The sequence below is a fragment of the Gopherus flavomarginatus genome, chromosome 4, assembly GCF_025201925.1.
Source record: "Gopherus flavomarginatus isolate rGopFla2 chromosome 4, rGopFla2.mat.asm, whole genome shotgun sequence".
Taxonomy (NCBI): domain Eukaryota; kingdom Metazoa; phylum Chordata; order Testudines; family Testudinidae; genus Gopherus; species Gopherus flavomarginatus.
This window is the reverse complement of record NC_066620.1, coordinates 74,073,785-74,097,306: the sequence shown is the minus strand read 5'-3', so window position 1 is coordinate 74,097,306 and position 23,522 is coordinate 74,073,785. Positions and strand designations below refer to the sequence as shown.

Here is a 23,522-nt window from a genome sequence, read left to right as displayed (position 1 = left end):
CTATTGTCTCTTGTCTTTTACTGAGATTGTAAGCTCTTGGGGCACGGATTGTATTTTTGTTCTCTGTTTGTTGGGTCCTAGTCCATGATGACTGGAGCTACTACATGCTTCCATAATGCAAATAATAAGTATTAATAATGTCATTGAAGTTATACTGGTGCGAAACCAGCATATGTGAGAGGAGAATCATATTCCTTGTGTGCAGAAATTCTGCTTATAGGCAGAATTTGTTCAGCTCATCTCTAAAGTTTTTACAGGGAATCTTGGTGATTTTCTACCATTGAGCGAACAAGATAGCTTCTTGAATAAGAAAGTACCTAAGCCTCCTGCCCACAGCACCTTACAATGGAGTTACTTATCACAACTATCATGAGGTATTGTTAGAGAGACAAGGTGGGTGAGGTAATATCTTTTATTGGATCAACTTCTGTTATGATAAGTTTTGGAGCCACACAGACCTCCTTCAGGTCTGGGAAAGGTACTCAGAGCGTCATAGCTAAATGCAAGGTGGAATAGATTGTTTAGCATAAGTAGTCCGCACATATTCTAAGGTGCCATTCAAGGTAGAGGTGGCCCATTAACATCTTTACAGTCATTGACAAAAAGAAAGGATTATTGCGTCACAGATTGTTGTAATAAGCCTTACATTTCATGTCTCTCTACATTCCGTTGTTGGATGTTGCCAAGTATTAAGGGGCCATTAAGAAAAAACAGGATAAGACTGGGCACTGGTATCTTAGGCCCTGAGGTTTTGTAGTTTTGAAAGCCCTACAGTCTTTAAATGTACAGTACACATATGGTACATATCTGTGGCCAACTTTTGCAAATGCTTGTGTGTTTTTGGAAGGTACTTCAGGGAACCCTGTGGCTTACAAAAGGCAACATTTTAAATGTAAAAAAGGAAAATAGATCTCTTGGGAGCTTGTTGCTTCCTGGCTGGCTTTTCAAGTGGGAAAAAGGCAAGACAAAGTTCTGCAGAGCATGCTTCTTTAATAACGCTTTTCTACAATAAAGTATTTTTTTATTAGCTGCACAATGCCAGATGCAGCCTGCAGGAAGAGGATGCATCTCCAAAAGAAATCTCTTGACCATAATCACTGCTGACCTATATATATATCACTATAAGTGACAGTTCAGCTGTAAATTAGGTCAGAAGATAGGCATAAGTGGTTGCAAATGGCAAAGTAAGGTAACTTTTACCAACTTGGTGATGTGAAAGTTGATCTGCAAAATCAGAATAATTTGCATGTTAAGGGAGAGACAAAAGAGGAAGCAACCAACATCAAGATAAGATAAAGCAGCCCTCAGTCCTTAAAACTAGGCTGCATCATCTTCCAACATCTCTGAGGCCAATTGCAACTCTGCTGTAAGCAGGCACATATCTGATATTCACCTGCTTATGCCAGAGGCTGAACTGCATTCCCATAGAACATCTAAGGACATGTCTTCACTGGCAGCGCTTTAATATGGCTTGTGTCGTTGCAGCATAGCGCTCTCAGCACTCTAAAAAACCCACCTCCATGAGGGAAATAGCTACCAGCGCTGGGAGCGCGGCTCCCAGTGCTGGCTGGTGCACTGTCTACACTGCCACATGACAGCGCTGAAACTTGCAGCGCTCAGAGGTGTGTTTTTTCACCCCGAGCGAGAAAGTTGCAGAGCCATAAAGTGCCAGTGTAGACAAGCCCTAAAAGGTGTACGTTACACTCATTCTGCACATCCACTATGTGCCAAATCAGTCCAAGTTACAGGGACTGTCACTTATTACTGCTTTCTGATTGACCAATAAGCCAGGAGCCTCTCACCCTCTGCAGTGAATATCAGGAGTAACTTCTCTGAAGCCAGTGGAAGTCCATGGGTGTAAAACTGCTATGAGAAGAGGATCAGTCACCATGGTGTAAGTTAATTACACCACCATGTTATCACTGAACTCGGCACACAGTCTTTTGGTGGTTTTTGGCACTACTTGTTAATTTGTCCATCTGATATAGATAGAGCGCTGAGACAGAGTTTCTCAGAGAAAAAAGTTTGTGATAAGTTTTATGCAAGTACAGGAATATCAACTTGCTAAGGACTGCGGTTTGGAAAAGGATCATAACTTCTGATAACCTCCTCTAGTGCACAGTGTGCCTTTGAGGCAAAGAAAAATAATATGTTTGGACAGTTTTAAGATAGTTAATTATTTATAAGTTCTCTTTCCATTTCCGTGATCTCTCAGCTTAGTATCGTTTTCCTTGCTACGACTAGCCTAGAGAGATAATGAGGAAAAAAGACTTGACGGTGCTTTTTTTGCATTGTCCAGAATCCTTTTGCTTGTTCCAACTGCAAAGTACATTGTGATGCTGCCTAAGGAAATCTTAACTTTACATTTTGTACCATTGTTTCATATGGGTTACACAATATAAAAATGTATAATCTCCATTTGGCTATAAAAAACAGATGTCTTCATCCATAACGAGTAACATTCAATTTAAAAGTGTGGCTATACAAATATTAAAGAGCAGATCATGCCTCATGGATCACATGTAGAATTGGAAATATCTGTCAATACATTACAAGAGAGGCTGCTGTAGAAACTAAAGATGCTCATGTCACTCAGCAATGGAGTTTTACCTGTGTAAAACCAGTGTAAGGAAGGAAAATCAAGCCCTGATTCTATAAAACTGTCCTTATGGATAAAGAACAAATGGATAAAGTACACCAGACACTTCAATATGACTCATCAGTAACGAGTGAAATCCTGGCCCTACTGAACTCAATGGAAGTTTTGCCATTAACTACAATAGGGCCAGGATCTCAGCTGATGTTTTTCAAAGTTTTCACTTAGATATTAAGTGGAAGATCTTGCTTAAACTGGCAATATAAAGAATTTCTGATTTAGTCCAGCCTCGTATCGCTAAGAGTCTCCGAAGAGAGGCATACTATGTACAGCAATATTTTCACACAAAGGGATCAGATAAAGATGACGCTGTAGCTTTATCTCCAATTTTTTTTTTACATGGATTTTAATAAGAAGCAATTAGGTAGGATAAAAACCAGTAAGGAAAGCAAAATATTTCCACAGACACTGAGTAAATTCCATAAATCCAGTGCAATACAAATCAAACCATTATCCATCTTCCTTTGAGAAGTGCAATAGCTGTGAGCATTTAAATTAAGTATAGAGATGACATTTGATGACATTCTTTCAAAGAGGAATATGCATGGATCTGAGAATAAGTGAGAATTTGGATTTGGGACCTATCACCCTCAGAACTGGGATTAACCTTCCCTGGCTGCTTGTGCTTGCTCTCCTTCTCTACGCCCACCTCTTCCCTGTATAGTGGGGAGTGGGTGGGAAGGGGATTTCTTTTCCCTCTACAGAGGTGACAATGAGGTGAACAGTGGAACAATATAATAAAAAATAATCTTTAACTGAAATGTAAATAATTCACTTGAAGCTACTGCCATAGCAAGCACATACTGGGTCTTTAGTGGCATATTATCTCTAAGCACCTTAACATGCTATTGTCTTTGCCTGATTTGGGTAGTAAGAATATTATACATGATGCAGAATTCCACAGCAAGAATTGTTTGAGTCATAGTGTTTTGTAAAGGTTTGACTTATGGCGTATGTGTGTAGCCAATTTTTATATATGCTTGAAGAGGACCAAACTTTATAGTATCTTTTAACAATTACAGTCATCCCAGGACATTATCCACAAATACACTAAAACATATGCAACAGTTGGCTCAATACAACTATATCATGTAGTGTACATAAAATGCATTGACTTAAGGGCTTTTAGAAAAATCAGTATATCACTCTTTCCACAGTACACACAATTCAAACAAATATAATTATATATGCTGACATGCTATTCCATGCTATGACAATATGTAGTATTTCTTATTACACAAGACCCCTGCAAATCTTTTGAAAACAACTATATGCTGTACTACATGGAAAAGACGGTTACTCACCTTTGTAACTGTTGTTATTCGAGATGTGTTGCTTACTTCCATTCCAGTTAGGTGTGCGCGCGCTGCGTGCACGTTTGTCAGAAGATTTTTACCCTAGCAACACTCGGTGGGTCCGCTGGGCGCCCCCTGGAGTGGCGCCGCCATGGTGCCGGATATGTACCCCTGCTGACCCAACCATCCCTCAGTTCCTTCTTGTTGGCTACTCCGACACTGGGGAAGGAGGGCGGGTTTGGAATGGATATGAGCAACACATCTCGAAGAACAACAGTTACAAAGGTGAGTAACTGTCTTTTCTTCTTCGAGTGCTTGCTCATATCCATTCCAGTTAGGTGATTCCCAAGCCTTACCTAGGCGGTGGGGTTGGAGTGAGATGTGGCAGAATGCAAAACTGCTGAGCCAAAGGCTGCTTCATCTCTAGACTGTTGAACCAGAGCATAATGCGAAGCAAAGGTGTGGACCAAGGACCAGGTAGCTGCGCGACATATCTCCTGGATAGGTATACGAGCCAGGAAGGGGGCAGACGAAGCCTGAGCTCTGGTAGAATGCGCGGTGATGTGGCTTGGGGAAATATGAGCCAAATCATAACAAGTACGGATACACGTCGACACCCAAGATGAGATCCTCTGAGAGGAAACAGGTAGGCCTTTCATTCGGTCTGCTACCGCGACAAAGAGTTGGGGCATTTTACGAAATGGTTTTGTCCACTCAATATAAAATGCGAGCACTCTACGGACGTCCGGAGAGTGCAACTGTGCTCCTGTCATGTTGACTGTGGTTTCGGGAAGAAGACTGGGAGAAAGATGTCCTGGTTAACATGAAAGGCCGAAACCACCTTAGGGAGGAATGCTGGGTGTGGTAGCAACTGCACCTTGTCCTTGTGGAACACAGTGTACGGCAGATCCACCATAAGAGCCCTAAGCTCGGAGACTCGTCTGGCCGATGTAATGGCTACGAGGAAAGCTGTCTTCCAAGATAGGTATAGTAGCGAGCAGGTTGCTAACGGCTTGAATGGGGGAGACATAAGTCTGATTAAAACCAGGTTGAGGTCCCAGGTTGGGGCTGGGAGGCGCACTTGAGGGTATAAGCACTCCAAGCCCTTGAGGAATCTCGAAACCACAGGGTGTGAGAACACGGAACGACCACCTTCGCCTAGGGGGAAGGTAGAGATGGCTGCCAAGTGTACCCTCAATGATGACAGTGTTAGGCCCTGCTGTTTGAGAGACCAGAGGTAGTCCAAAATAGAGGGAATCGAGACCTCAGGGGGAGTAAGATTAAGCGTTTTGCACCAGCAGGAGAAACGCTTCCACTTGGCCAGTTACATTGACCGGGTGGAAGGCTTCCTGCTACCCAGGAGAACTTGTCGTACTGATTCAGAGCAACGTAACTCTGACTGGTTTAGCCACACAGCAGCCACACCGTGAGGGAAGAGCCTGCCAGTCCGGGTGGCAAAGCCTGCCGTGGTCCTGAGTTATGAGATCTGGGTGGAGTGGCAGGGCATTTGGGTTGGCTATCGACAGGTCAAGCAACATGGTGTACCACTGCTGCCTGGGTCACGCTGGAGCGATCATGATGATGTGCGCTCTGTCCCTGCGGAGTTTCAGCAGGACCTTGTGAACCAGCGGGAACGGTGGGAAGGCATAAAGGAGCTGGCTCTTCCACGGCAGCAGGAAAGCATCCGAGATCGATCCCAGGGAGAGACCTTAGAAGGAGCAGAACATCTGGCATTTCCTGTTCTCGCAGGAAACGAACAGATCTATGTGGGGAAATCCCCACTTCTGGAAAACAGAATGAATAACGTCCAGGCAGATCGACCACTCATGAGACAGGAAAGACCTGCTGAGTCGATCTGCCAGAGTGTTCCAAATGCCTGGGAGAAAGGACGTTACCAGATCTATTGAGTGGGCTATGCAAAAGTCCCAGAGTTGGATGGCCTCCTGACAAAGGGGGGAGGACCGTGTCCCTCCCTGTTTGTTTATGTAGTACATGGCCGTTGTGTTGTCTGTAAACACTGAGACACAATGGCCTCGCAACTGTTGCCGGAACGCCTGGCATGCCAGGTGGACTGCTCTCAGTTCTCGGACATTTATGTGTAATGCCAGTTTCTGAGATGACCAAAGGCTTTGAGTATGAAGGTGATTGAGGTGAGCACCCCAGCCGAGAGATGACGCGTCCGTCGTCAGGGACATTGAGGGTTGGGGCGGATGGAATGGCATCCCTGCACACACCAGGGAGGGAGCTAGCCACCATTCTAGGAAGCCTAGGGTGCTCGGGGGAATGAGGACTATTGTCTATTGGGTCCCTGCCCGGGCGGTATACTGAGTTGAGCCAAACGTGGAGAGGACGGAGGCAGAGCCTGGCGTGTTTGGTTACAAACGTGCAGGCAGCCATGTGACCCAGGAGACCGAGACAAGTGCGAGCTGAGGTTGTCGGGAAATTCTGTAGACCTTGGATGATTACTGCCATCGCCTGAAATCGCGGCTGTGGTAAGCAGGCTCTGGCTAGATTGGAGTCCAGGATAGCTCCTATGAAGTCTAACCTCTGTGTGGGAACCAGATGGGATTTTTCTATATTGATGATCAGGCCTAGGCGTGTGAATAGGTCCTTGATGATACCCACATGCTGAGTGATTTGTGTCTCGGAGGCCTCTCGGATGAGCCAATCGTCCAGATACGGAAAAACGTGTATCCGACGTCGGCGGAGGTAGGCAGCGACTACGGCCATACACTCTGTAAATACCCTTGGGGCTGCAGAAAGGCCAAAAGGGAGGACCATAAACTGGAAGTGCTGATGGTTGGCTACAAAGCGGAGGTATCTCCTGTGCGGAGGAAAGATGGCTATGTGAAAGTACGCGTCCTTCATATCGAGGCCAGCATACCAGTCTCCAGGATCCAAGGACGGGATAATGGTCCCCAGGGATACCATGCGGAACTTCAACTTTATCATACACTGGTTGAGTCCTCACAGGTCTAGGATAGGTCTGAAACCTCCCTTCGACTTGGGGACTAGGAAATAACGGGAGTAAAATCCCTTGCCCCTTTTGTCCATCAGTACCTCCTCTATAGCTTCTGTGGCGAGGAGCGTCTGCACCTCTTGTAAGAGGAATTGCTCGTGAGAGGGGTCTCTGAAGAGGGACAGGGTTGGAGGGTGGGAGGGTGGGGTTGAAATAAATTGGAGGTGGTACCCATACTCCACTGTGCATAGGACCCAGAGATCTGAAGTTAACTGGGACTACACCAGGAGGAAGTAGGAGAGACGGTTGGAGAAGAGAGGAGAGGGATCCTGGCCTGTAACTGGTATGCCGCCCTCGGGTGCACCTTCAAAAGTTCATCTTTGGTCCTGGTAGTGGTTTCGAGGGACCTTGATTTTGGCCTCCTTGGGGTCCTGATGGTCATCTGCGACCACTTTGGCCGTGCCGCCTGCCGAAGTCCTGTCTTTGTCTAGGCACGGTGAGGCTGGGGACGGAAAGGCCTGCGTTGGGTCACCGGCGTATGCATGCCGAGAGAGTGCATTATGACCCTGTTGTCCTTCAGGCTTTGCAGCCTGGGGTCAGTCTTTTCCAAGAAGAGGCCTTTACCATCAAATGGCAAGTCCTGAATGGTATACTGCAGCTCCGGTGGGAGGTTTGACACCTGAAGCCATGAGATGAGTCTCATGGCAACACCCGAGGCCAGAGTTCTGGCTGCTGAGTCTGCTGCATCCAATGAGGCCTGGAGGGAAGTTCGGGCCACCTTTTTCCCTTCCTCCAAGATGGCAGCGAACTCTTGGTGGTAATCTTGAGGGAGAAGCTCCGTAAACTTACCCACCGCCACCCAGGTGTTATAATTATAGCGGTTAAGCAAGGCTTGTTGATTTGCCACCCGGAGCTGTAGGGCCCCTGCCGAGTACACCTTGCGGCCAAGTAGGTCCATTCGCCTAGCCTCCTTCGATTTCAGGGCTGGTGCCTGCTGGCCATGGCGTTCCCTCTCATTAACAGACTGGACGACTAGTGAGCAGGGAGGAGGATGGACATACAAGTACTCGTACCCTTTAGAGGGCACCATATATTTACGCTCGACTCCCCTGGCCGCAGGGGGGATAGAGGCCGGGGACTGCCATATAGTATCGGCATTCGCCTGGATGGTCCGAATAAACAGTAGGGCCACTCTAGTGGGGGCATCCACCAATAGAATGTCCACTACCGGGTCCTCTACCTCCGGGACCTCCTCCACCTGGAGGTTCATATTGAGTGCTACCCTCCTTAGGAGGTCCTGATGGGCTCTCAGGTCAATTGGAGGAGGACCTGAGGAGGAAGTTCCTGCCACTGCCTCATCTGGAGAAGAGGAAGAGGAGATGCCGGCAACGAGCAGTTCCTGTGTGGCCTGTTGCTCTTGGGAGACCTCCTGCTCCAGTGGAACCTGGGAGTCTGGTGGGTGTCGGAGGGGGACGGCTAACCGTCGCCTCTGGCACTCAGTGCTCTGATGAGACAGAGCGGGACGAAACTACTGGTATGTCTTGGGCCTGGTGGTAAGTCCAAGGTGTCCAGAAAGACCACTGATGGGGTCCTTGGTCCTGGGCCTGGGTCTCTTTGAAGACTCTGGTGGGCACATCAGAATCGCAGTCCTGAGCAAAAGAGCTGTCCGCGTGGAACGACACTGATGCATGTCTGGATGGCCATGGAGGTGCTGAAAAGCCCTGGGCAGAGTCTCTGCCTCTAGCGGACCTTGCTCTACTCGGCACCAGGGACCGGTACCGGGAGGCATACCGGCACCGGGAACGAGATTGGGACCTGCGGCGGGAGCGGTGCCGGGAGGTCGACCGAGATCTTGAGGCTCGACATCGGGAATGGCTACGGGAGTCACAGTGCCTGGAGCGGTGCAGGGAGCTGGAGCAGTGCCAAGAGTAGCAGGCCGGCGAATGGGATACCAACCGGTGCCACGAGTGCGACCGGTACTGAGGAGGAGAACGGTACCGGGACTGCGAGTGGCGTCGGGAGCGAGAGCGCCGACGGGACCTGGAACATCTGCAGAATAGTGATTATGAACGGTGCCGCTCTGCTGTGCCGACAGAGGATGGTCTTATCAAGGCAAGCTTGCTGATAGACTGTATTACCCACACTGGTGATGCCGGGGGTTGAGCCAGCCTCGACTCTGTCATGGCAATTAGATCCCTCGCCATTGAGAATGTCTCCGGCATGGATGGAATAGTAAGCTCAACCACAGCTTGCGCCGGGAAGCTGACAGGCACCGGACTCGACGGCCCTTGTGGACCTGGAATCGACGGTGCCGACGTCGTCGGTGCTGCGGCAGGTGTCGGTGCCGGGCTATCCAACTTAGACGAGCTCTCTGGCTGTGGTGCAGGTGGCATGGAAGCAGCAGGAGCCTTAGGCTTTCTCGACCTCGGGGAGAGGGAGTGGTGCCAAGTCGACTTCGGTGGCGGCAAAGGCCAGTGCCAAGAAGCCTTGGTAGTACTGGCGTGGTCCAATGCCGAGGAGGCACTTCTGCCTGCCGATTGACCAGCGCTCGGTGCCGAAGGCGGAGGGGTAAGAGTCGCCTCCATGAGGAGCTGCTTTAGCCGAAAGTCTCGCTCCTTTTTTTGTTCTCGGCTTAAAAGCCTTGCAAATGTGACACTTATCTGTCAGGTGAGATTCCCCGAGGCACTTAAGGAAGGAGTCGTGTGGCTCTCCTGTCGGCATTGGCTTATGACAGGCTGAGCATGGTTTGAAACCTGGTGAGTGGGGCATGGGCCCCGGCACCGGGTGCGGGGAAGGGACTAATCCCCGAACCCCTCTTAACTATACACTAACTATTAACAATAAAAATTAACTATAACTATATAACTTTGAACTACATACACAACAAAATAACTAGAGAACTACAAGTAGCTAGGGAGGTGGAGGTCAGTAAAACCGCACTCCACTGTTCCAACGACCAACACGGGCGGTAAGAAGGAACTGAGGGGCGGTTGGGTCGGCAGAGGTATATATCCAGTACCATGGTGGCACCACTCCAGGGGGCGCCCAGCCAACTCATCGAGTGTTGCTAGGGTAAAAATCTTCCGGCGAACGTGCATGCGGCGCGCGCACATCTAACTGGAATGGATATGAGCAAGCCCTCGAAGAAGAACACAAGACATACTAAAAATCCACATCCTCTTGGTTTCCAAAATGAAACATTTTGACCTTTGTTGTCAGGTTACAAAATCAGCTTTCTCTGAATTTGATTTTTTCTTCCATTAAATTACTGAACTGATTCAATTCAGTTTAAAAAAAAAAGAAGAAAGTAGAGCTGTAGTTGCACCTTCAGTTAACAGCTTGAAGCCGCTAGGACCCTGCAAGTGATGAAGTTGTCACCAGAGCTCTGCACAGGCATAGGAGTCTGCCTAAGTGCATCACATTGCATCACGAATTTGTAAATGGTGGAACCCAGACGGACTCCATTCAGAATGAAATGCCCTGGTCTCTCCTTTTCAGATACACCCCTTTGGAGAAGCCCTATTGATTCAACACATAATTAAATCCACTTTCTACAGAATTCTTTAATATAGTTAGGAAAAAAACCCTGTAGAATGGTCCGCCTTAAATTTAATTGGTCTGTTGATTGATTTCAACAGACTCCCACCACATTGCTAAAGAATCCTATTGGTTTAGGCTAGGATTTTAAAAGGAGCTTACTGGAGTTAGGTGTCCAATTCCCTTTGAAACTCTACTGAGATTTGGCCACCAAATTCCCTTCAGTTGCTTTGAAAAATCACGCCCTGCACTGACATTGAATTCTTTAGGACATTTCCATAAAGGTACTGTACTTTCCCCCCAACTTTTAGTTTCAGAACCAAGATGGACACCTTTTAAAATGCCCTTCCCCAATAAAGTCTCGTACATTATTAATGCTTTTTCCCCAAAAGCAGAGCTTCTCATGCTTTACTGAGGATCCAAAAATCCATGTCCTTTGTTTATATAGGTTAAAACAAAGGCGCATCTAATGAAGCTGATACAGGCTGTGCACTTCCATGAATCAGTCTATTTTACAGGTTCCATCTGCTCTTAAATGCTTCCCAGCGAACAAACAATGTGTCACTATATTGCATATTTCCACTGCACTATCCCAAACACACTTAAGCTGCTGACAGATTAATGCTTAGTTCACTTGTGGCATACATTCTTGGGTTCTTACACATGTTCTTATAAGGAAATGGAACTCAATAAGCACTTAATCACAAGTTGGGGTAATATTATTGTACTGAATACAATGCTCTAACTTTGTTTCAGATGCAGACAAAGGTATCTCTATATAAGCCATTGCTGTCACCAGTGCCGCCAAGGACCCTGGAAATGGAATAGCTTTTGTAAACCTTGACTAAATAAAGCCAAGTGAAAATTTGCCAAAGGGTAGCTACTGGAGCCAGGAATGTCAAGGTGAGGAAAGTTCAGAAGTCATCACATGAACTGTCTGCTCTGTATACTGAAATGAGGTTTGTTTGGCCTAAACAGCATCTACTTTGTTCTAAACAACCCAATATAACTGGACCTCAGTGGAGTGTGTACTAATACAGTGATTGGGTGAATTATTGGGAGATAGATAAAACCATTGCCCTGAGCAATCTGTCCTGATGAGGATCACTTATCCAGTGAAAAGGCAACAACAGAAGCCTGCTGCATGTGGATATTGTGTGCAGCATGAATACCTGCATTCATGCCCATTGAGACATGTCGTTCCACTGAACATTTTTCGACTAGATCCTCATTTGATGTAAAACGGCACTACTCCATTGAAATCAATTTGTACCACTTGAGAAGCTGGCCTTTTGTATTAATTTGAAGTATTTATTTAACTAAAGCACACTCAGCTTGTGAAATATTATTTTAGAAAAAAGTGAACTTAAGCAAGCAATAAATCATTTTCTGAGACATTTTCCTCTCCTTTCACATCACTTTTAAATGTGTCGAAAACCTAGGAAAGTTATTAACCATTTTTTTTGTCCTTTGGCATATTTTTTTTGCCACCATAATCAACTGTCTTTCATGTGTGAAATGAACTATATTAATATGCCACTGTTCCTCTATATACTCCGCTTCACTTGCCACACAAATCTCCTCCTAAAAAGTGAAGCAAATTCTAGCCCCAAAGAATGTGAACAGACACATCAGAAACAGTGCATTCTGCTCCAAAACCAGCCGTGACTACATACTGAGACATATTCACCAATGGTGAAGTCCTGACCCCACTGAAATCAATGACGGTTTTGTCACTGACTTCAATGCACCAGGATTTCACCACAAAAGGACACTGACTTCCATGGAGTTGCAACCATTTATTCTAACAGTGACTTGGACCCAGGGAACTTTCCACATGGGGACATTACAAACTAACTGGTATTAGAAAATACCTTTTCCTCACTCAGTTAATATAAACCATACACTTCATTTTAATATTGCCAAGGATTAGGCCATTCAATCCATCCAGAGATACATGGAACAAACTGATGTTGAGTGGTGATAAATATTAAAGTCAAATTGTGTTTTGGCCTCTTCTAAGGTATGTGAGGGACCAAAGGATGCAAAGAATGGTACAGTGTAAAAAAGCTACGCACAGTGAGAGTCCTAGTGACTACAAGTGGTAAGGGAGGAACACGCTATGCCCTCTGCACCAGCTGATAGAGCCAGGTGGGTGCAGTGTGAAGCACACACTGCTCAAGAAGATGCAACTGCTGCCCTCTCCTGTCCTTCTCAAAGTACCAGGAGACATAGCTCCACCATGAAACTGGAGCTGGCTGTTGGGCTCTGCATTGTCCCCAGTGTGGGACAATATTTTGAGTCTACAATATTTTGAAAATCTCCATTTGTCTAGAAAACAACATACTTCCATTTAGTTAATAGTCTTGTCTATGCCTTATTCCCCAGAAAGCAGCCTTGCACAACTTGCCAGCTAATGTGCACCTCTTGATAAATGTCCAAAATTGTAGTGCGCACCTGTGCTGCAAACATGCCAACAAGACAATACACATATCAACAGTGTGAAGACAGACGGCAATAGATACGGGTAAGGGGAAGTATGCAGGATGTTATCTCACCTCAAGTACATCACATGCTTTTCACTGGAAAATTCTGACATGCTAAATGAGGAGAAGTAACTTTACTCAACGTGGCTTTACATTTTGAAATCCTTTGAAACATGCAAGGCCTACTAGACAACTACTGTACAATGGTAAGACAAGTGATCTAAGATAACTTATCTCTAACTATTCCTGAAATCTAGCAACTAACATGTCATACATTCCGTGGTTACAAGCTTCACGACCTTTTATAAGATCTCCTGGGAAACTGCACCATATTTCATAGGGTATAAGGCATATGTGATGGGCTGTCTTGTATGCGGCAATGTACAGTTGTTCCATAGTTACTGAGTAGGATCTGGCATGATTTAGATCAAAATCTTACAAAAACATATTGTGCCATTATCTGAAAGGAAATTATCTAAAAAAAAATTGTGGTAAATGTTGCAAATTCTCTTGATAACTATAAAATTAATCTCCTAAATGGTTTTCCTTTTCATGAATGTGTGTGTTAAGCCTTTTGTTTCATAGTGCTCTAAGATATAATTCTATTTTTCAAAGTCTGCCAAGCATGCTTCTGCACCAAGAGATTTTCTTTTCTTTTTCTTTTTTAATTTGGTTGAGAACAGATTGTCTATCATGCTACTACTTGTTGGCTGTCACTTTCACCAGTTACCTAGAAACTTGTGAAATGCTGACCAGCCTTATACGAACATTAAGTTTCCAGAGTTTATCATTCTTGGTAAAGTACTGGAATTAATATGGAAATATATTCATGATGGTATTGTAATGAGCATTCTTTCATCCTACAACTTTATCTTCACTTTTGGCAGCTTGTCGACCATATCTTCCAAGAGTGCATTAAACAGCTGGAGAAAGATGATTTTCCTCTTAGGCAAGTATTGCAGTTGTGAAAGTATTTTGTTTTCTTTCTTTCTTCATGGTCAGAGTGGGGAGAGGAGGAGGAGAGATGGAAGAATTTTTTTCTAGACCAGAAGTTTTTTTTTTCTCTCCCCTCCTTTTCTGATATTTTCATTTTTTTCTCTTCTTAGTTGATCTTTGATTTTCTATATTCTTTCCTCCTCCTCCTCCCCTTTATTGGCCATGTGTGTGTGATGGATTCTTCAGTTTTCTTCAATGATGTCTTTATTTCTCTGCTGTTTCCATTTACACTTTTTCATTGTTCCCTGACAGCTTTGCCTGTTTTTCCAGAGGTGATGTGATTTGTCTCTTTGTTATTTTTATTTTGCTAAGGTTTTTGTCAGGTCAGCTAGTCCTTTAGGCAGCCTACTTTCTGCTTCCTTGTGCCTTTTCCTTTACATTTTCATCAGTCTCTCATTATTGGTGTTTTCACTATATATATCATTTGTTGTCCTTCTTTGACATTCAGATGAGTTCTTGCTTTCCATCCCCGCCTTTGTTATGTGGCTTCCTATTTACTGCTTCCTTCAAAGCCAAAGAACTGGTGGGGCTCCACCTCCCGTGTCTTGCCTGATAATGAAATGGCAAAGTGAGCAAGAGAAAGAGTTTCTACTGTGCAAATCTTACTCATGCTCAGGGAACACTAGAACATTTAGGGAGGGAATCAAAAATCAAAACCCAGAAACCCTGAATTACCTATTTAACCAAGGAAATAGATTACTCAGGGTTGGTAGAATCTCCTGGCTGAGTTCCAGGTTAGATTTTTCACACTGCAATCTACCTCTTCCCCTTCCTGATGCTTTCATTTCCTCCCTTTCCCACTTTTTTCCCCTCCTTTCTCCTTTCAAATTGTGGTTCTTCTCTCACTTTGATGTCCAGGTTTCCACCTGCCTTTCATCCCAGCTCCCTATCATGATCCTGGGCAATTTCAACTTTCACCAGCACAATACCCCTGATTGCCAAACCTCTGGCCCTCCTGTTCTGGTATCCAGAATGGACCAGTTATTTCACCCAGTGACTTGGTCACTCCCTTGATCTGACCCTTACCTGGAACTATTCTTTTTCAGTTTTCCATCTCTAAATTCCCTTTCTCTGATTACCATCTTCCCATCACTTACCATGTCATCCACCTCACCATTCCAGATATTTACCTTTCCAATACCTTTGCTCCTCTTTCCTGCTGCTCCATTATCTCCCCTCTCCCGCTTGCAATTCTGTCTCTCTTCCCGGCAACTTTACATGTACTCCACTTAGCATCACTGGAGAAATTCTACTCCCCCACCCCACGCAAGTTTGGTCTTTCCTGCCTCAACTTTGTACTTTCTCTTGCTAAGCTATTACAACTTTAAAACACAAGTTGAGGACTTCAATAGCTCAGACATAGGTCAGGGGTTTGTTACAAGAGTGGGTGGGTGAGATTCTGTGGCCTGCATTGTGCAGGAGGTCAGACTAGAAGATCGTAATGGTCCCTTCTGACCTTAAAGTCTATGAGTCTATGAACTTCCCTCTCTCATCAGCTTCCACTCCTTCACTACCAGAAAGTCTTCATTGCTTCTGACTCCCTTCTTGGAACTACTGCCAGCTCCCCATTCTTCACCTCCTCTATCCAAAATTTTGTCAACTTCTTCAAAGGAAAACTAGACACTATTTGACCACAATTGTCCTTCCCTCTCTGCCTACTGCACTTTCTCCCACCTTAATACTTGTCTATGGCAACTGCTTACTACATAGTCTGACTTCTCCTCTCCCTCTCCCTCTCTTCAACCCATCAGAAATAGTGCTATTAAATTCATCCTATTTTCTACATCCCTAACAGTGTCCCCTCCACCTCTCCTTGTATCTCTTCAGTGGCTTCTTTCACACAAAGTTCAAAGTTTCATCATCCTCACTACTCTCTTCATCCTATCTCTGAATCCTGTCTTTAGATCACCTTGTATTCCAACCCTTGTGCTTAGAACACTGCCTGCCATGAACTCTCCCATTCTCCTTAGCAAAACTCCTACAAACTCATCTATTCCACAAACCATTCCTGCTGTAAGGTTCAATAGCCACTCTGTGCACGTTCTGCAGTGTACATTACATCTGCTCATGTCTTTCTAGAGCGATTTATCATACCAAAGATTCTGTTGGCTATCTATTGTGCACAGTTACAGTACTTAATCATTATTTACATTTTGGGCATTTTGTCTCCTTTTATGGGTGCCTGCATACAAGTAGGCTCATTCAAAGAGCTTCAATCAGTATCATTTGATTAACATTTCCAGTACAACAAATGACGACTCTAATTACAATACAGAGACCTCCAACTCATCCTTCTTAACTGCAACAAAAGAAAACACTGCAGCTCTTAAAAGGAAGATGGTAGATTGAGATTACGATCTCTATTTCGAAGAAGTCCTGAAGTCCTAAATGGCCTACCTGAAAGAGGTCCTACAATGTAATCAAAGGAAAGCATCTAAAGACATATTGAGACAGTCAGTGACATACAGCACAATTCTTCCCATAATTACAGCCTGAAATCCTATGCAAGCATTACACTGGAGGTGGAGAAAAGTATACACCTGTGGCTGTGTCAGAGAAAGATGAGTCTCTGCAAGCCTCTGTGATCTAGTTAAGAAAAAGTTCCGTTCAAAAAATGAGTTATTTAGAACTGGACTACAAATCACTATCCACCAATAACAGAATCAGGATTCAAATAGCTCCTGATACATCTCTCACCTGAAACTGGGGAAGAATAGGAAGAGTCTAATGTCTAAAGCGCTAGACAGAGACATACAGAAAGTAAACAATGAGCCAGAAAACCTGTTTCCTAGGAGGATATGTGGTTATTATTGATCAGGACATAGATACCTAGGCAGTGACTATCAACTTACTTCACATAAACCACTAAACAGGCATCAGGTTGATAACTTTCGGTCACCAGTAACCTGGGGTGAGTTTGTTCTGGTGCCTTACATCCTGAGAGCTCTGCATCATTCTACCAGTTCTGAGCCACTCAGGCCCTCTCTTTTCTTATCTTTCAGCCTCACCTTCCCTGTTTTATTGTGTTTATGGCAACTGCTCAAATGCTCTAATCAGGATCAGTATCCAGGGCACTGCACATTCACATAGGTAGATGCAGCCCCTGCCTGAAAAGCTTGTAACTGAATTGCTCTTTTATCTTTCAGCAATCCAGTGAAATCACTCCTGAGTCTCAGTTCAAGTTCCAGTCATGACTTCATTCACAAATACCCTTGATGGTGGGTCTATTTTTTCACATTTATTAACTCCAGCCCGAAAGTGTACAGTTACATCACGAAGAAATTTACCATATGCATGTCTCAATTCTTGTGTTTTCTGAATTTTTCGATGGAATGAAAGCACACCGTCCGTGCATGCCTTTCCCCACAGATGGTATTCTTTTAGGCAGTTTTTCATTCATTAATTTTTTGTTATAGTTTTCAGCGTCTCTTCTTCCAGTGAGCATTTGGCTCTAAATATCAGATATATGTATATGTTGCCATTTTGTACAAACCATAAATAAAAGAGGAACTCTGGATATTATTCTCCCTTTGTCTCTTACAGTCTTTGTTTTTTACCTTCACAATTATTTGTTCTAATCTAGGGTGAACAGAGAGGTAAGTTATGTTTACTCCAGAGGTTATAAGATCAAGACAATATCACTGAACTTTGTTCACTGAACTATCAATATGTTCATAAATTCTCCAGTCAATCACAACTCTCTTTGGAACCTCCCACATTCAGAAGATGCCCATTGGCTGCTAGACTTAAACCCTTAAGCACCAGCATCCCCTAGTGATGCTATGTATCTCAGCAGTTTGTTTCATTGCAGTATTCTTGGAGGATTGACTTTTAGTAGAAAGTAGAGGCACTCTGCCTCTTAATGCCATGTTATATTGGGGAATCTTTGCCTCTCAGCTACAAATCCTGTAGAGTACATCAAGAGTAGAAACACAGTTTTATTTTAACTGTCTTTAGCCACCACATCTATCACACACTTATTACAAAAGACACACACATCAAAGCGCAGGGCTTATTTGTAAGACATATTAAATGAAGAGAAAAATCAATCAAATAAAAAAATGACATTTTTACCATGGAGCCTTCCTGGAGGCTTTAAAAGAAAGATAAACTCAGTGACTATTTTTAGAGCAGTATGTTCCACAGCTACTCATTTCTATTCAGCTTGTTACATAAAGATGGTTTGTGGAGAAGAAACTGTAGTAATCATAAATTTATTCATCTGTCTGCTGATTTAGTTGAGATATTTAAAGACCAGGATCCGGCAAACTTGCTAGATGAGAATTCTAAATGAGAAGTATCTGCTCTACATTTCATTAATACTTCATGAAAATTCAACAATCTGTTCAGAAAATATTCTGATTCCTGCTGTGCTCTACTCTATGCACAAGTGTCTCTTATTTGTGTGCATAGACTCAGTGGCAGTTGCAATATTCTCCAGTTCAGTTTTGAAGTAACAGCTCTCTCTTTAGACAGACTTGAAATCAAATTGAAATCCTCTCTCCCCATTCCCCACAAAGACTGAATCACTGGCCTTGAGACAAAAGGTATTTCCTCCCCTCAACCCTGAGACTGTACAGCCCTCACTCTGCAATAACCCCTAATGCTGCTGCATAGGGGACAATGGATTGTTGATCAAGATAGCAGCAGGTCCATCTGCAGGGAATGGGACTTTAAAGTTAAGCACATGATTAAGTGCTGAATGTGATAAATAGGGATGAACATAAGTATGTGCGTAAGTGCTTTGCTGAATCATGTCCTCTGCAACAGAACCTCACCAATTCCATTGCAGCTGCAGCCCTCTCTAGACTCAAAGGGGGGAACAACATTTTACCCTGCATATCTTGCATCTTAAGTCCAATATGTCTGTGACGTAACCTAATTTCCTCCCCATTTAGCTATAACCAATGTCATGTAGCAGATTTTTATACCAGGTGCTTATTGGCACTGCTTATATTAGATGTATACTTCCAATATTTGTCTGGAGTTAACTACTGGACGCTAGAGGTAGACAGAATTGAGCGTATGTGATTTGATTGTATTTATGGGGCAAATCCTGAGGTCCTTTCTCAGATTTAATTTTGTACAAGTTTGCCTGAGTAAGTACCTCAGATCAGGCCATTTATGAGTAGGAGTGAAAACTGAGAGTGAATGTGTTAAGTGAGACATGACAAACCTGACTAGCACTTCTTGTTGATATTCTGTTATTTTTGTGGTTACGGTTCATGAGGATTTTTGTAAGGAAGTTTATTTTTGCAAGCTGTTGAGTGCTGACCGTGATGTGGGATGGTTTTCATTTAAGTAAATATCTGTTAACTTTTGTTAAGGTTCTTGGACAGACAAATTGTTATTCTGGAATTTACAAGAAAAGCTGTGTAAAATTGTTTGGTTTAGACTATTCAGTGAAAGTATATGTTGTAGGTTTCAACAAATTATGGACAATTATGGTTTAGGGCAAGCTAATCAGTAGCTTTTCATTTTGACAGCTGTCAGCTCTCCTGTCTCTTTTCAAAGATCTAGAAATATTCAGCAGCACCGAGACACACTTTTTTTTATAAAATATTACAATTCCTTACAACTTGAAGGTAGCTATTGAATATACAAGTTTGATAAATTGTTTTTTAGGCAGGTTAGCAAACTGTCTGTGCCAGTTGCATAAACTGGATGATTCTGAAAATTAAGTAACTATTGCAGTGAAAATATACATTAAAAACAGCATCAAGCATGCAGCAGCGAATATTAATCCTGCTGGTTAAATAATGGAACACACACAATAAACACATCATTTAAAATTAAAATTGTTGTTGACCAATTCTTTAGAGTCTTTTACCATTGTAGCAATCATTGCCCATATATAGGGACTGCTTGAGTGTTTCAGTGATCCCTGTGGAGAACAGTATGAATATTTTTTCCAGAGCTGAGAAAAGGAAAATAGATAGCTGTAATAGAACTGCAGGAGCAGCCAAGCAGTAGATTGATTCAACAGGAGAAATTCAATGTATCCCAGAAGATTTCCTAGGATTTTCTCTCCTGCTGCGTTGGGCGCAATTTGGTGTAATGAGAAACTGAGGATTTTTTGTCAGGTGTGTTAAAGCTTGTAGTGATGGCTTGAAGGTAAAAAAGAAATAAAGTAAAACTGAAAACGTCTCTCTTCAGAAAATGCTTTTGGATCTAGAAAGACTAAGGGCAACTTCCTTGAGGTACAAAAAAGGTCAAATTTCTCATGCAAGTAACATTTCACAAAAGACACTTTAGCTGAATGTATAGGGTGGAAAAAAGACAACTCTACTGTATTAAGTGCTTTGAACACTAGTGCATACCCCAGAAAACAAACAGGGGAAGGTTTATGAAAAGATCCAATGAAATTGCTGTCTGTCTTACTGTAATCTTTATGCTGTGAAATATATGGAGAAACCCACTTAGTACTGCTGGCCTGACAGTCATTGTTAATAGGCTCAGGGGGAAAAGACAAGGGAAGATTTTGTAAGTGAACATGCAAATAGGCATTGCGTTTAGTTGGGGTGAAATTTGCTCCTACACAGAGAGCTGGTGCAATGCCAATGCCTTACTGAAGTTCCACTTAAGCCCTCTTTGAGTGGTCATGTGGTTTGTGCTCGCCCATTGAACAGGGATGATTTTCACCCTTAAGGAGTTTGGGTGTTTCAAAGCACTCATGCCCTCTTCTTATAACAAGTCATGGCCATTACAGATGTATGGTTTCTGCCACTCTTGCCACCCACAACTTATGCAAACCTTTTGCTTCTTATAATATGATGGAAGCACTTCTTACAATATGGTGCTTTGATGCACCTCAAGTCCCTGTCTAAGGCTTTGTCTACACTAGAACTTCATCAGCAAAACTTTTGTCATTCAGGGGTGTTAGTCCCCCTTTTCCCATGAATGACAAAAGTTTTGCGGACAAAAAGTGGGGGTGTAAACAGCACTTTGTCGGCAGGAGCACTCTCCTGCTGACAAAGCTCCTGCAACTCATGGGAGGTGGACATTTTTTGTTGGCAGGAGAGGTTTCTCTTGCCGAAAATAGGCAGCTACACTGTGTGCTTTTGGTGGCACAGCTGGGTTGCTAAAAGGTGCATAGTGTAGACAAAGCCTCAGTTATTCAGCGGTAGTATGCTAGTGGGACAGTTTCCCAAGCAAAATGCCGAACATTGACAGTAGCCTACTGAAATCAAAGATGTGCCAGGTGTGAGATATTCATGGTCGCAGCAGCATGCATTGTTTTGCATTTCCATGCCCCCGACATTTCACTGCAGTCACGGAACCTCATTGTGTGCTGCAATATCACATGATGAGGCAGAACTAAGAGAAGAAATAGATACTGTAATGAAAAACTACATTTTCAGTTTACACAGCTGTAATGCAATACACCACGCACAGGGCCAGCACAGACAGTGTAGTGTCTACACAGGCACTTTACATACTTGTGAACACTCACCACATTCAGAATCAAAAGACCTGGCATCAGCAAGCGAGCCACAGGCCAATGCCAGCCATGCTAGCTCCTTCCCCATCTCTCCTCCACCAGACTGCCCAGAGCTGTTCGACAGCGCTGGGACCCAATGAATCCCAAACCCTAGCCACATAAAGCAGGATCATCCATAGTACCTTCTGTTGGCTTATGAGTGTATGTCTACACTGCAGCTTGGAGTGAGCCTCCCAGACTGGGTAGACAAATGGTGTAGTGTCTACATTATGGGGGTGGAATTAGCACATGAAAAACAGCTGTGTGGATGTTGGAGCTGCAGCAGAGACTCCTGAACTCAGAACCAGAGGGTCAGATGGGCATGACAGCCAGAGCTGCTGCCACAGCCACAATGTACACATATTGATAATGCCCTCAGAATCTCCCCACGCATTTAGCACAAGAACCAGCGCTGGCAACCACGGAGGGGTACAACCACCTCAGCCTCTTGATGTCAATGAAATAAATATTGGGCTATTCATTACTATTTCCTTCACACTTCATATTAATTCATTTACATTAATTCCATCACTGTCTGTGAACTCTTCACACTGTACCTGACTGCCCCGCCCCCTCATAACACTCCCACCCTTAATTTCAAACACAGGAGCTCCCATAGCGATAGTCTCTACCAACAAGTGATGTTCTGGTGATGGAATGATGGGTGTGATGTGCTTATAAAAAGATCAGATGTTGACAAAGGCTACTGTGGCTAATCAGAGCTGCTGTTGTGGTTTCCATTAATATTTCACATCCTGTCCTATTCACTATCCAAGCAGAATGGATATTTTATTTCATAGGCTAATCCAGAAAGCACACTGGGAAATTGAGGCTGAAGGTGTGCACCAAAGCACTTTCAGAAATAACAGTGATAAGACTTAATTGAATGGTGTCCCTGGAGGGGGGCGGGGATTCTAGCTTTAATAAACAGACCATCCCCGTAGGACAGTTGAATAAACCACTGCCATCACAGCTCTTACCTGTACGGTTTTAGAGTCCTGTTGCCATAAAGCAAGGCTTCCTCCCAACGTCTGAGATTAATACAGGCATCCATGGCACAGTCAAGCATTTTCAGCAGATAGATGTTTGTGTCTGGAAGGCGATCTGCACTGTTATTTAGAAGAGTCTGGCACATTGCCAGAACCTGCTCCCACTCTGTTATTAACCTTAGCTAAGGATTCTTCATCTTCATCAAACAAAAAAATACAAGTTTCAATGTTGTTAGCAAGGAATAAGTGCCACAGGGCATTAAGATAAAAGAGATCCCATTATTCCAGGCTCTGTTTCAACTCCTGAAAACATACTTAAAAAAACATAAGTGGTACCTCAGGTAACTAAATTTTGTTTACAGTTAACAAACCGTCTTCTAACGAAGGCTGCATTTTGAGTGGTAAGGAGTAAAGGAAAGGTGACAAGATGAGAGGATATATTATTATTATGTTAATATATAATACTGAAGCAAAACCCAGCTACAATTATTCTTTGGCTATTTGAAACATCATTATTTTCTTAAACATCTTTCCTAGTTGCAGTGGTTTCTTCAGTGTTCTCGTGAAATTAAAACTGAGCCTGCAGATACCTAATTTTCTTTTTATTTGAAACAGTTCCAGAGAGCAAGGTTTTGTCAGTGAGCTAATTGGCTGTGTCAGAGAAGCAGCACTGCAGGTTTCATGGATAACAGAAAACACTGCAGCTCCATTGTCTGATTGTCGTTTACGTTTAAGGATCTTGGTGAGAAAGAATATTTTAATCTCCAATACAAGAAGGTTCTTTTGTATGTTGAAAAAGTGAACTGGGATTCACATTCAAATGAATGAGGAATTCACTACTGCAAAGCTTTCAGCTTTCTCATCTGTAAAATGGATACTATGGCCTTGATCCAGTAAAGCACTTAGGCGTATTCTTAACTTTAGCATGTGAGCAATCCCACTGAGGTCATATATACCAACGTATACCCTGGCAAACAAAATAATAATACTGTGCACTTATATAGCACTTTCCAAGAATCTCAAAGTGCTCCACAATTTATTTAATCTCATGTAGCCTTTGATTAATTCAGAAGGCAAATTGCACATGTCACTAATGGCAGGTTCTTTAGTCAGGTGGAGACATA

At 43.6% G+C, this 23,522-nt stretch overlaps 1 protein-coding gene across 4 annotated transcripts in view; it reads right to left on the bottom strand.

The window, feature by feature from the left end:
- The window catches only part of SMYD3 (SET and MYND domain containing 3), a 690,401-nt gene that overhangs the window by 43,690 nt on the left and 623,189 nt on the right, over positions 1–23,522 (bottom strand). For all 4 annotated transcript variants that reach the window (XM_050950435.1, XM_050950434.1, XM_050950437.1 and 1 more), the window contains one exon: positions 22,390–22,564. In XM_050950435.1, coding sequence (XP_050806392.1) covers positions 22,390–22,564 — 175 coding nt within the window. The remainder of the gene's footprint in view (positions 1–22,389; positions 22,565–23,522) is intronic.